We start from the raw sequence: 12,842 nt of genomic DNA, 5'->3' as shown, positions 1-12,842 counted from the left end.
GTATCGGAGGAGGACCTAATCGGTATGGACGGTGCGATCTTACCATTAACTATACTTTGTAATAGGCTCGCCTGGTACTTGCTCATTCGTTAAATCAGCTTTTGAAAAAAATATTACAGGCCGATATTAGTAGGTACTTAGGTACACCATTCGTTTACCAATATAGAAGTAACGCACTTAAACCGTTTAATTTGGGACTCGAAACGTCTCAAAGGTCCCGAGCATGCGTTAAAATGCTTCGCTCTAATCAACTTTCTTGCTCGAAGTTTAACAAAGTAGGGTTTTTGATAACAATGTGTACTATTAAAGTTCTACTGCAGCATTTACTTATGTTTTACCTGGATATAGGCGCCGCTATTGCAAACAACCGCATTCAAACATGGTATATGATATTAGTACTTTATTTTTAATAACGTCCTTGTTGGTTATGTTTTTAGTACTTGATATGTTTATACTCGTAGATTCTTTGTCCGTTTTTGTGAGTATTATGGTTACTGATTATATTGTACATATTTGTTATTTTTAAAAACCTAAGAGGGTCCCACAATAAAGTCAGTACAGTACTTTTTTGGCTATTATCATCCTTTAATTATCATCATTATTACTTAAAACCACATTTTTACCTAGTTCAAAATTAAATACTATTTTTCAGAATGAACAAATCTTCTGGTGCTAACATTCGAAAACGAATTCTTACATCCTTGTTTCCCACATAAGCTTTCTAAATTTGTCTCTACCTACCTAGTTTAGGAAATCCTGTACAACTCATGCTATTCTCCACCTCACGAAATTTGGCAAAAACACCTCAATGCACCAGCTTTATGAAGTACAAGATGGTTAAAATAATTTCTAAAGCAATTATTTATTTTATTCGAGACTTTATTCGAGGACGTTTTAGATTTTATTTAGTTTTTAAATAGTTTATTTTAGGTTATAGTTATGTATTAATAAAAATTATATTTTAGAGTTAAAAGAAATACAAAAAAATAATAAACAGTATTGACCGGGTAAAAAAAAAAATAAAGCAATTTAGATGAAAAATGGATAAAAAGGAGTTTTCAAGGCGCAAGAACTATAAGCACTAAAGGAAAAGTTACCACCTAACATATTACTTACCTATGAAGTGCGATCATACTATTCTTTATTACCAACTCCGCCCATTTTTATTCGCGAGATATCGAACCGGCGTTTATATCGAGCTTTTCTTACAGTTTAGGGCCCTAGCACACTTGCTCGTAATTTAGCATCAGCGATGGCACGTACAATTTAAATTTAACGTAGCATACCATATCAGCGACAGACTCGTAGCTCAACAAGTGGCGAAACAGAAATATCTTGTATTTGGTATCCCAAAATGCTGCAATTGATACAAAAATATATTAAGTACAAATGGCACAAAACCGGTGATTGTCGAAATCTGTGGACACAAGGTATCTCTAGCGTAATTAGCTAAAAACACGACGGCAAAATTCAACTGTTACATGCTGGTACGAGATTTGATTTGCTTTGTTTACACACACATTAGTAATACATAAAAGAAAACAAAATAATAGTTTAAAAAAAAGTTTTTTTTTTTACTTATTTTGCGTGCAAAGGATGCAGCGTACATTATTAAAACGACATTTGCAACGAATGTTGGTTATGAATGTTATCTGTAGACTTAATAAGATTTTGATTCTTTAATGACCTAGTTGTGAGTTTAAAAAATTGCCTGTGACTATCTGTTGTTGATAGTGAGCGTATCGAGTGTGTTATGGCCCTTACCGGCATTTAATTTGAGCGTTTTCTTATGATTTACCGAACGAGATAATGTTTATAGTAAAACGAGAGCTACTTTTTGCGACCGGTAACTTGCTGCTTCTAACCGGTCGGAAGAGCTCGATTAACGACTTAGACAAGAAATGGACGTAATTCCATTAATTCAGTATCTTCCTAACCATAGTCATTTAGTCTTATTGCAGTTGGATGTTGTGCAGAAGTTTGTGTTAACAGATATTGCTGTAGGTATCCGCGGTAAAGTCCGGTACTAGTGTTAGTCGCCTTATACTTTAACAGATAACTAAACTAAGATAACTAAGAAATCTAAACTAAATATTCAATTTTAAATTTTCAACCGTTAGATAATTTCAATAAGGGATTAATTAAACATATTATTTCGCTATAAAACCTGCGAAACTAATTTTACAGTTAATAAAGATTACCTACTTTACGATTGAATAACCTGCCATATATTTTACAAGCTTGGATTAGAAATTTCTTCAAATTCCCTAAATTATAGTAAAGATCGTCATTAAATAATTTACCAATAGTTATAAAACAAAAAATATTCGAGACATGAATAAAAATTAAACTTAACCTTCAGAGAGTATGATTATGTAGACCACATAAATCGTTATATTAAATAAATAAATATTAAAACCTTTTATTATTCCTTGGTTGACAATTGTATATATATATAAAGGATAAGACCTCCTTATTATATATTTATATTCTATTTTATGAGACAAAGCTATGTTTTATACTCTTTCAAGCTAGTTTTCACCAGCCACTCTCAAAATTTCATTTCACTTTAAATCAGTCATTTAGAACCCATTAATTTTTCCGGCATACGTAAAGATAGCCCATTTCGCTCTACGGGTTAAAAAACTTATCGAAAAATTAAAATTTGTTCTATTTTTTAATTTTATTCATTTAACACATAAAACAGATCATGATCATGATAAACATAAGAACAACAACCAATAAAATAAAACTAGACACATGCGTGTATAAATAAAGCCATTATATATGACGGACATATATATTATATATACATATACATTATATATTATATATGTTCATGGATATTTTCCTAAAAAATATTAAAAGAATTACAAACATACTACCACACTTTCGCATTTATAATATTAGTAAGGATATCTTAAATTGCATTGTGTATTACGGTTTCATTTTATGTACTCATATTCCGCCAACACTGCGGAATGCATCGCCGGGTGTTATCCAGACAGTTTCTCGTGTGAATTTGCAAAGTAACAACTGTGTTCAAATTCTAAGTTTTATTTAAAAGCGTGGAATATTTGTGTTGAAGAAAGGTATTGGATAGAGGACATCCTCATCACTCACAGGTGATGTCTCTGTAGGAATACCCATCACGGAATATACGGTTAGAAATAATATAGGATAGGCATGGAATGTGTAAAGAGTTATAGAACATCCGGAGAGTGTTGGGTGTTCTTTCAACTTAGTCAACTTAGTTAAGCCAAATATTTGTTAATTCGAACAGACTTATGAGATACTCTTTGATGCGTAAATATAATTTTTTTAAGGTGGTAGTGAGATCATGATTGTAACTATATTCGTTAACTTTAAATTACAGCTACAAGGGTTTCAAGCTCGCTTTTCAGTGTAACACTCTTCACAAAAATTGTAATTCATCGACATTTATGTATAGCGTGTGCATGCAACGTTATAACAACGTTGCATGCACACATAACAGAGCCAATGCAGTTCCACTACAGATTGCGGGTATAAGGATGAGTCCTTCTCTCAGACCAAGAAGAGTTTGGGCCCTAGTCCACGCTGGTCAAGACTTCACACGCCTTCGAGAACGTTATGGGGAAATCTCAGGCATGTTACCTGACGATGTTTTCCTTCACCACTTAAGTAGATGATATTGCATTGCTTATGATATTGCAACTTACATGTGTCCGCCCTAGGTCGAAGTCAGCTCCCCCGAATGTGAGGCCTCAGTTCTAACCACTAGGCAATCACCACTTGATTATTGCACAATTTTTTACAATATATTTAAATGTACTTTGGTTTTGTACAGTGAGATGGCACGGTTTTTACAATATATTTAAATGTAGTTTGTTTTTGTACAGTGAGATGGCGCGGTTTTTACAATATATTTAAATGTAGTTTGTTTTTGTACAGTGAGATGGCGCGGTTTTTACAATATATTTAAATGTAGTTTGTTTTGTTACAGTGAGATGGCGCGGTGGGGCGCGCTTATCCAGCACACAACGATTTGGCTTCTCGTCTCTTTATTGCCGATAGCATGGGCGACTCCAGGTTAGTACAAAACTATATGCTAACAATATTTATATAAACAGGTTATGAATACGTTACTAGTTAGGCAAAATGGAAATTATAGTTAAGCCTGAGACCAATACAGAATTAAGAACATACAGAACCCTCATTCAGTAATTATTGCATGCAGTGCATTGTGTCCAAAAACAGTGAAAACGCCTCGCGCACGTCTTACTTCACCCGCGGAATGTTGCTAACTCAAAAACTTTCCCATTTTCCCCATCTTATAGTAAACGTTAGGATAGTCACAGGTAAAATAATTACTGTCAACCGCTAAATGGAATAAAGTGACTAACTGCCTACTCGAGAAAAACTTTACTAAAGTGGAGTGTTATGAAAATTAATATTCTCCTACTTTTCGCGGAGTATAGCAAATTAAGCTTAATTTTCATAATTCCGCAAAGTAACACCTGCTTCTACTCAATATTTAAAGTGGAGTGGTTTGAGCTGCTTTAAATCAGTCATGTACACGTTTTCTGTATGTTCTTCATTCTGTGGAGACCAATAATTACAAGCGCATTTTTGAGCAAGAGCTTTGTGATTGGTCGCACGTAAACTTAAACGCGGAACGCCGCTAAAGAAACAGTTTGTTCGCCGTGGTTTTGTCTTCGCTTTAATGTTTTTCATTTTAGTTGTTTTAGGCGGGTTGATTCTTTAAATTCTTGTTTACGATTATGCTAAAAACGTTTTAGGAAATGTGAATCTCTAAAATATTTATATTATATAAGTCTCATACTTATATTTTTCATCCCATTGCTAGCCCAGTACTGGGAACGGCAGGGTGATAACGTATCTACAATCGCCTTGCGGCAGGCGTAAATCTTGCGATCTTTACTGTCAAACGTCACTTATGCACATAAAAAAATACAAAAGTTGCAAGCCTGTCGTCAGGTAATTTGCGGTAGGGTTGCCAGACGGTCGGGAATTGGCGGGATTCTCCCGAATTTTTGTATGTCCTCCCGACTCCCGACAAAGCAAATAATCTCCCGAAAAACAAGTTCGATAATTTTAAATTCACACTTTCGTCAAACGAAACTTGCAAACAGCACACAAAAAATGACAAATACTTATGGCAAGAACAAAAACAATAAACATGCTCATTTGGTTCTTATCTTATGTGTCACAAATACCTACTATGTTTTTTTTTCTTATATCTACAGTGCAATGCAAAAATATGTTTGTTTAATTAATATATTATGTATAATTAATATTATTAACATACTTTTTTATTTCTCCCGACTAAAGCCCTAAAATCCCGAAAAATCGGTTATTGATCAGGAAGAATCGATCTGGCAACCCTGCCCTGCGGGTCTCCTTCCAGAATGGGTTTAGGACATAGTCTACCACGCTGGCCAAGTGCAAGTATGCAGTGTTTCCCACAAAACTTTCCTTCACCGTTAAAAAAAAGTGATATTTAATTGCTTAAACCGCGCTTAGAAAAGTTTCAGGTGCATGCCGCGGTACAAACTCTGCTCTCTCGAAAGTAAATCCGAAGTCCCAAACACGATCGAATGAGTTATAGACTTTTAACGGTTCTTAAGAAACCATTGATTGGAAAATACGATTGAAATTGCGTGTTCACACAGCTTGACACAAGTTTATGTACTTACCAATCTACGTCAATCCACTATTTAGCTACCATACTTACTTACTGGATCTTGTTTAAAGAAGCCATAGAAAGCTCAGTACCTCGCTTACCTTTATCTAAAAGCTGATCCTAACATTCCTGTTACCAGCTATCTGACTAATTAATTGTCGAATGGCTTGGCTAATGATCGCGGACACGCAATTTGCTATCGTGGTCGATACAGCCGCCAAAACCAGTGGGTATACCTCTTAATTGGAACCGATTGGCTTTTGGTTATGTGTAATCATGCCTTAATGGGAGGAATTGCAGTTATTCTCATAGTTACGGTAATGGAAAAAATAATGATCATATTTTTTTGTGCGTTACATTTTTTTTTTTTAATTGTGTGACCAAGTAGATAACCCAGCTAAGTAAGGTAGGTAAGTAAGGTGTAAGTTGTAAACCATCGCCTAGGTATAAACAGAACAATACTTTCCAGGTCATGCATGGAACACATCCTGCAAAGTGATGCCCTGTGGCGTAGGTGTTAAGACTCATGTGCCTGTAATTACGGCTCTCAGACCGGAACCCAGCATTGCGACAATGCTTCTTAGCGGCAGAAATAAGCATGGTGGTATTACTTCCCCGGACAAGCTCTGACTTCGATTTTCGATTTACCCTCACTCATAATCAATATAACTTTTAATCGGAACAGAAATCTTTAGGTTATGTGTTATCAACTGCGTCGTTGAGCCTTAGCTTAGCCTTAGCTAAGGTTTTGTGATACGTTAGTGATATCAAGGCAACGGGCGGGCTACGTGTCGGATTAAAAGAAAAGAGAATGCTTAATTTATTATTTTTGATACGCTCAGATATTTATTTATCTTTCATTCGTTATTTTATTATGATAATATAATAAAGTGATGGCCTAACTGAATTACTACTTGTTTCGCGCGACTTCGTCCGCGTGGATATTCTCATTCATGAGTAAAATAACAACTTGTAATGTTGTGTGTTGGTATATTAAACCCTAATATCACTAATGGGTTTCTACGATGCAACGTAACGGAACGCTAAATCTCTTAGCGGCACTAGGCAAGATAGACAATATGTAGGTACACTTTGAGCCAACGTTACCAACCGATTATCTAGATAGCGATAGATAATGTCCTGCGAATCCAAGATCACTTGCAAACAAGGCCCAAGTCCCGACATGTCGTCTACGTGCCCAGAATCTTGGCAGCTCGATCCCTTTCAACATACTTTGCTAGGGGGACATCGATGGACGATTGACGTCGGGGTTCCAAGTGGCGACCTCACATCGGTAAACGCAGAGTTTGTAGACCCCCGAAGAGGTGAACGGAATGATGTCAAACGAGTAGCAGGGAGCCGCTGGATTTAAGCGTCACAATACCGTGGACTTTGTAATTCCCTACAAAGTCCTATTTCTAGCAGTGGACGTACATTGGTTGATGTTGGGTGATATTTCTTTATCTCATACCTGGTATGAACGTATAGTAAGCTGGTGATTAGTAATACAATGTATTTTTCAGAAGGTAATATAAGAAAACATTGCTTGAAGTAGAAGTAGTAAATACCTACCTAGCAAATTTTTGACACGTTTTTTCTTAAAATTATCTTGCAAAAAGTTTTCTGGTATCGCGTTAAGATAATTTTAATTAATAGTTTCCCAGGCGCGCCTATACCACATTGCATTCTACATTTGTTTGTAGGTAAACCGTACCAGTGGATTTATGTTGTCACTTATGTAACGAATTTAACACAGTAGTTGCTATAAACAAACGGTTAAACGAGCGCAAGTTAGGTGCTGGAGAGTTAATATATGACCATTATGTATTCTTTAAATTAGCTAATTTGTGCAACACCTTCTGCAATTCAATGTAAGTTGTTCAGATAAATCTAAGGTTACAAAGTAAAAACCTTTATAGAGAATAAAATAAAGGAATACAAATCTTTACATTAAACTCTTCCTACCTCACCGAAGTCATCTTCATTCATACATCTTGGTCCTTTTTATAATCTTTTAAGACTGTTTAACGCACTTCCTATATATTGATTGATTTTATCACTCTGCATTCCATAAGCACTTCTTGAAAGCCCTTTATTTATGAGCTGTATAAATCCTTTGATTAGTTAATGTCCTTTAAACTAGTACGATAAAATATACATTAGGATTATTCAAAGTAAACAATTTATTATTCTGGTTTTAGTTTAGTTCGATATTACATTGTTTATGGGCTAAAATATAAGGGTATGTGTATGCGATTGGTTTTGGTTTCTTTGTATCTAAATATTTATATAGTAACAAGACCGGTAATAGAAACAAAGACTGGCAGTCTGTTGGTTTGCTGAGCGGGAAATGTAATAATCTATAGCTTAATTTTTTACTGCTGGACACTAGTCTCTCTTTTCAAAGGAGAGAGGCATATGTGCAACAAACTTAAACTCCATTAAGATTTATGTCGGGTGCCAGTGGTCACCAAGGAAAGAAAAGTAAATCCACATAAACAGACTCCGGTCCGGGGATTCAGCTAGCGATTTGGGTCAATACTGTTTATTTAAGTTTTGATTTAACAAGCTCAATCGTCTAGTCAGCACTCTTCACAAAATTGCTTATGAGCTATCAAATAAATATACTATATATATCATATTATATATATATACCACGTAAAATGAACACAAATTTAGATATATCGGTCTGGGTCGAAATATCGATAAATTTCAAAATTTTATCGTACAACGGGTAGGTACATAACCTACTCGTTTGACTATTTCTGAGTAAAGTGATTTTTGTTATTTCACAATACCAAGAGTAGCGTTTTAAGTAGCGATGGTGTGTAAAACGGTTCGACGCATTGTGTGAAATACTTTCAGGGCCGAACATTTTTAAACCTCTTAAACACGGCCCTTATACGAAAACTATGAGTAAGAAAGTTACGAAAACGTCGCACTTACAATTGCTATATTCACCTGCATTCGTAAAGCACCATTTGACAGAGCCCCTTATTTGGTAATCCTTAAAAGATCACATAAAAACGCGGAAATGTAATTAACTTCGGTATTTATGGAATAAAATCCGATTGCGACTTGCGGTTCTGTGTAATTAAAATAAATTGTCCCGATAAAAGCAAAGTAAAGCTTCAATTAGCAGGTACTAACGAAGGAGCAGGCTCTTAGGGGAAATATCATAGTATTCAAATGCGTATTTTCCAGTTATAAGGTTGCTATTAACAAAATCATTGTAGAATATCACTTTATTGTGTAGTTAGTGCATTTAAAGTGATAATTTAAGTTTATTAAATTGTTACAGGACCGTGCGAAGTGGAGACTGGACAGTCCAGCATCATAGTTGACATTGAGGAGAGCAGAGGAGATCGTAAGTATTATTTCTAACCGCTCGAAACACTACATTAGTAGTAGAATATGTAATGATTTATGTATTTATATAAACATATATATATATGATTTATCTGTATATTATGTAGTATTAGTATGTAAAGTATATTTCAATTATTTATTTTTAAATTGAATGTTGCACTATCCCGTTTTCCGTACTAAACATGCTTCATCAACCAAAGGTTGTCTGGAGGAGATCGCTTCAAGCGATAAGGACGCCTTTGCGCATATATATTTATTTACCTTTTTTTATACTCTTTATTTGTACACCACTCAAACAAAGAAACAAGACAAAAAAAGAACAAACACATGAAGAATGAAGCAGGATACAAAAGGCGGCCTTATCGCTAAGTAGCGATCTCTGCCAGGCAACCTTAGGATTAGGAAAACTAAAAAGAAAACAAATAGGTGGGGTACACTATTTAGTACATACATACAAATATCTACATACTAATACACAAACCAGACTACACAAATAAAAAAAAATTAAAAATACTATTGATAAATATAAAAAAATAAATACATATACTAATACATATCTTAATATACCATAAATACTTAAATATGAGTTTGAGTAGATAAATAAATAATAATAATAGTCGTCTTTACTCAGCGAGATAATGAGCCTTAACAGCATTTTTAAATATGCCAAATGACTTCGACTGCCTTATGATCAATGGGAGTGCATTCCACAATTCAGTAGCTTTGACAGTGAACGAATGCTTATAAAACTTCGTTTTGTGGAACGGCATGCTCAAAGTCAGCGCACGACTCGATCTAAGTTCAGACTGCACTCCAAGAAATTTAAACTTCTCCTTAAGATAAGAAGAAGTCTTAGGATTAAATAACACACAGTACAGAAGTGAAAGTACATGAAGATCCCGGCGACGGCGGATAGGGAGCCACTTAAGCTTCTGACGAAATTCAGATACATGGATGGTTATATTTGCGTAATCCAAATATGAACCGAATAGCTAGATTTTGAAGACGCTCAAGTTTGTTAAGATAGTCCTCGGTCAAATTAAGATAGCTTGCGTCCGCATAGTCGAGAATAGAGAGAAAAAGAGAATGTGCTAACATAACTTTAGTCGGGATTGGAAGAATGGATCGCAAACGGCCTTTTGTTTTGTTCAATTAGTTTTTTTTTTCTGTATGTGCAATAAAGACTTTCTATCTATCTATTTACATTACAGCTGCGTTTTTTTTTAAATATTAAATCGCTCTTAGTGCTTAGTGTTTTTAGTATAAGCTTATATCCTAATCAAAATCGACTAAGCATAGAAATATTAAAGCGTTAAAATGCCTTGAATAATGTAAGCGTGACACTTGGATTTTTTCTATGTCATATTAAATACCAAAAAAAACCGAACCCTGCCGGTCCCCCCCTATGGACAGAAATAATCCCCTGATGTACACACTTATTTCATTTATTTTGTAAAGCGAAAGTGAAGTTCTACTTTAAGTATTCCCTAATCCTTAATCGTTTTTATAATCTCAGGAGGAAATTCCACTTTTTCAGAAGTCAACCAAACAACTGTGCCAGAAGTGTTACCGATCGTTGGTGAACCCGATGTGGACGTGGTGCTGTCAACTGTATTCCCAAAAGGCCCAACTCTATTCCAACTAGATGGAAAACGCTTGCAATTACTCCAGCCTCTGGATAGGGACGCTGACAACTTATCGCATATGGTATTCCAGGTAAGTGAATAATTCTAGCAGTTTAAGAAAGAGATATAGGGATTTCAAATTTGAATTAAAATGCATTAGCTATTTTTTAAGTACGCACACATGAAGCGTTCATAAATACATTTGTTTCCATTTTTTGTGAAGATTTAGTGATAATTTCATTTGTAACATAAAACTATAGACCGGATGCGCACCCTGGTCTATAGAGACCATGACTCTCTTATTCGGGTTTTTTTTTGTTCGTACTATCTCACAGGCAATTAATATTTTGCTATGAATTTAGAGCAATTCAAACCCAAGACTTTTATCATATTATTGTAATATTCTATCATAGTACTTACTCTAAAGAAACACATTTGATATCATCATTATATCATTTTATTTCAAGAATTTTTTTTAAACTTACTTAAAGTACTTAATTAAAATATTATGGTTTAAATAATAATTTTCAAACTAGGGTTTTCTGCCGTTTCTTTGTTAATACGTTACTCATAGTTATGTATCCGAAATGTTTACCAAATTTTAAAAGTTATTATTTATTTCACTAGTTTTCTGAATTCATATTACCTGTGTTATATTTTCAAAAATTAAATGCTTGTATTCAACAATTAGAATTCACTTCTACGAAACAACCTCGCTAACTGTTTATAATTTATGTAATAGTACCTACACGTTAACATTTTAAAAGTGTAATTAGTCTTACTACACCCCATTATCTATAACGTACCGCAAAGTAGCTCGATTGCCAATCAAAATTTGTGAGGGTATCACGTCATATTAATACAAAAACCGCCTGAAGCTATGGTCCATAATAATAGTATTAATATAAATGAGTTATTTTGCCCGCAGCTGGTCTGTCAAGTGAAAGCGACGAAAAAGCGACGGACGATACCTGTGATTGTGAGAGTATCAGACATCAATGATAATGCACCCGTGTTTCAAGGCACGCCCTATGAAACTGGTATATCTGAGGTAAGTCTTATATTTTGTCTTGTAGACAGTAGAAGAGTAGGCTTTGACCGTGGCTCAGTGGAATGTATGAAGTGCACGCCACTGCCGTGGCTAGTTATCACCCTACCGACAAAGACGTGTTGCCAAGAGGTTTAGCGTCCCCGAACGGTTTTAATATAGCTGCCACACCCCGTTATCTTCTTAAACTGCATCATTGCTTAACACCAGGTGAGATTGCAGTCATGGGCTAATTTTTAGTGGAATAAAAATCAAAACTTTAAAACAGAGCAAAAAATTACATTATATTCGTCTTATAGAATGAAGATGATTATAGGCGTCTGATCGCCTAAATTGGTTGAATACGACCTATATAAAATAATGCGGAATTAAAGAAAACTCGCTAAATAATTTGATGGAGTAGAGCTTTACGAAACTCTTTTAAAGCTGATTAAAAAATTTTTTTTGTTAACGCTTTTGAATGGAATACAAATACCTTTTTATGTTCATTGTACATTCTCACCTCATGTGCAGAATGTATCCTATTTCAAGATATATCGCAGAATATTGTGCAACATCTCATAAAAAATATCGTGCAGCCTATAGTCTAAATATCTCAGTGATAAAATTGGGATGTATATGATAAATTGACTATTTACCTATCTTCTTTTAGCTTGTCCCAATCGGCACTACAATTTTCGATGGTGTACGAGCAGTGGATAGCGACGCAGGCGTCAACGGACTCGCGGAGTATTTCATAATACCAGGAGATAATAACACGTTGGATGCAGCGAACGCAGTTGACGGCAACGGCTACTTTGCAATACCTCTACCTCATCAGGGACATGTGACAGTCAACAGGAGTTTGGATTACGAGCGCACGAAGAAATATCTAGTCACTATTGTTGCTTCTGTTAGTATGCCTTTTATGATTTATCGTCATCATAAACAAATTACCGGCCCACTAAAGGGAACGGATCTCCTTTCTGAAGAATCTAAGGTTTTAGGTCCTAGTCTATCTCGTTGGTCCAGCCCGGATTGCTATTGAAAACATTGTGTCGAATTGTCAGGCGTGCACGTTCCCCCAGTGTTTTCCTTTACCGTAAAATCATGTGATGTTTAATTGCTTGAACTA

General features: G+C 35.0%; 1 protein-coding gene across 2 annotated transcripts in view; it reads left to right on the top strand.

Annotated features, from left to right (window-relative positions):
* LOC120626665 (cadherin-99C) overlaps positions 1 to 12,842 on the top strand; it is a 175,915-nt gene that overhangs the window by 137,454 nt on the left and 25,619 nt on the right. For both annotated transcript variants that reach the window (XM_039894276.1, XM_039894275.1), the window contains 5 exons: positions 3,986 to 4,071; positions 8,988 to 9,053; positions 10,593 to 10,771; positions 11,609 to 11,731; positions 12,381 to 12,620. In XM_039894276.1, the coding sequence (XP_039750210.1) occupies positions 3,990 to 4,071; positions 8,988 to 9,053; positions 10,593 to 10,771; positions 11,609 to 11,731; positions 12,381 to 12,620 (690 nt within the window). In that variant the 5' untranslated portion in view covers positions 3,986 to 3,989. The remainder of the gene's footprint in view (positions 1 to 3,985; positions 4,072 to 8,987; positions 9,054 to 10,592; positions 10,772 to 11,608; positions 11,732 to 12,380; positions 12,621 to 12,842) is intronic.

Source organism: Pararge aegeria, chromosome 10, assembly GCF_905163445.1.
Source record: "Pararge aegeria chromosome 10, ilParAegt1.1, whole genome shotgun sequence".
Classification (NCBI taxonomy): domain Eukaryota; kingdom Metazoa; phylum Arthropoda; class Insecta; order Lepidoptera; family Nymphalidae; genus Pararge; species Pararge aegeria.
Note: the sequence above shows the minus strand (reverse complement) of the source record. Positions and strands in the feature narration are given on the sequence as shown.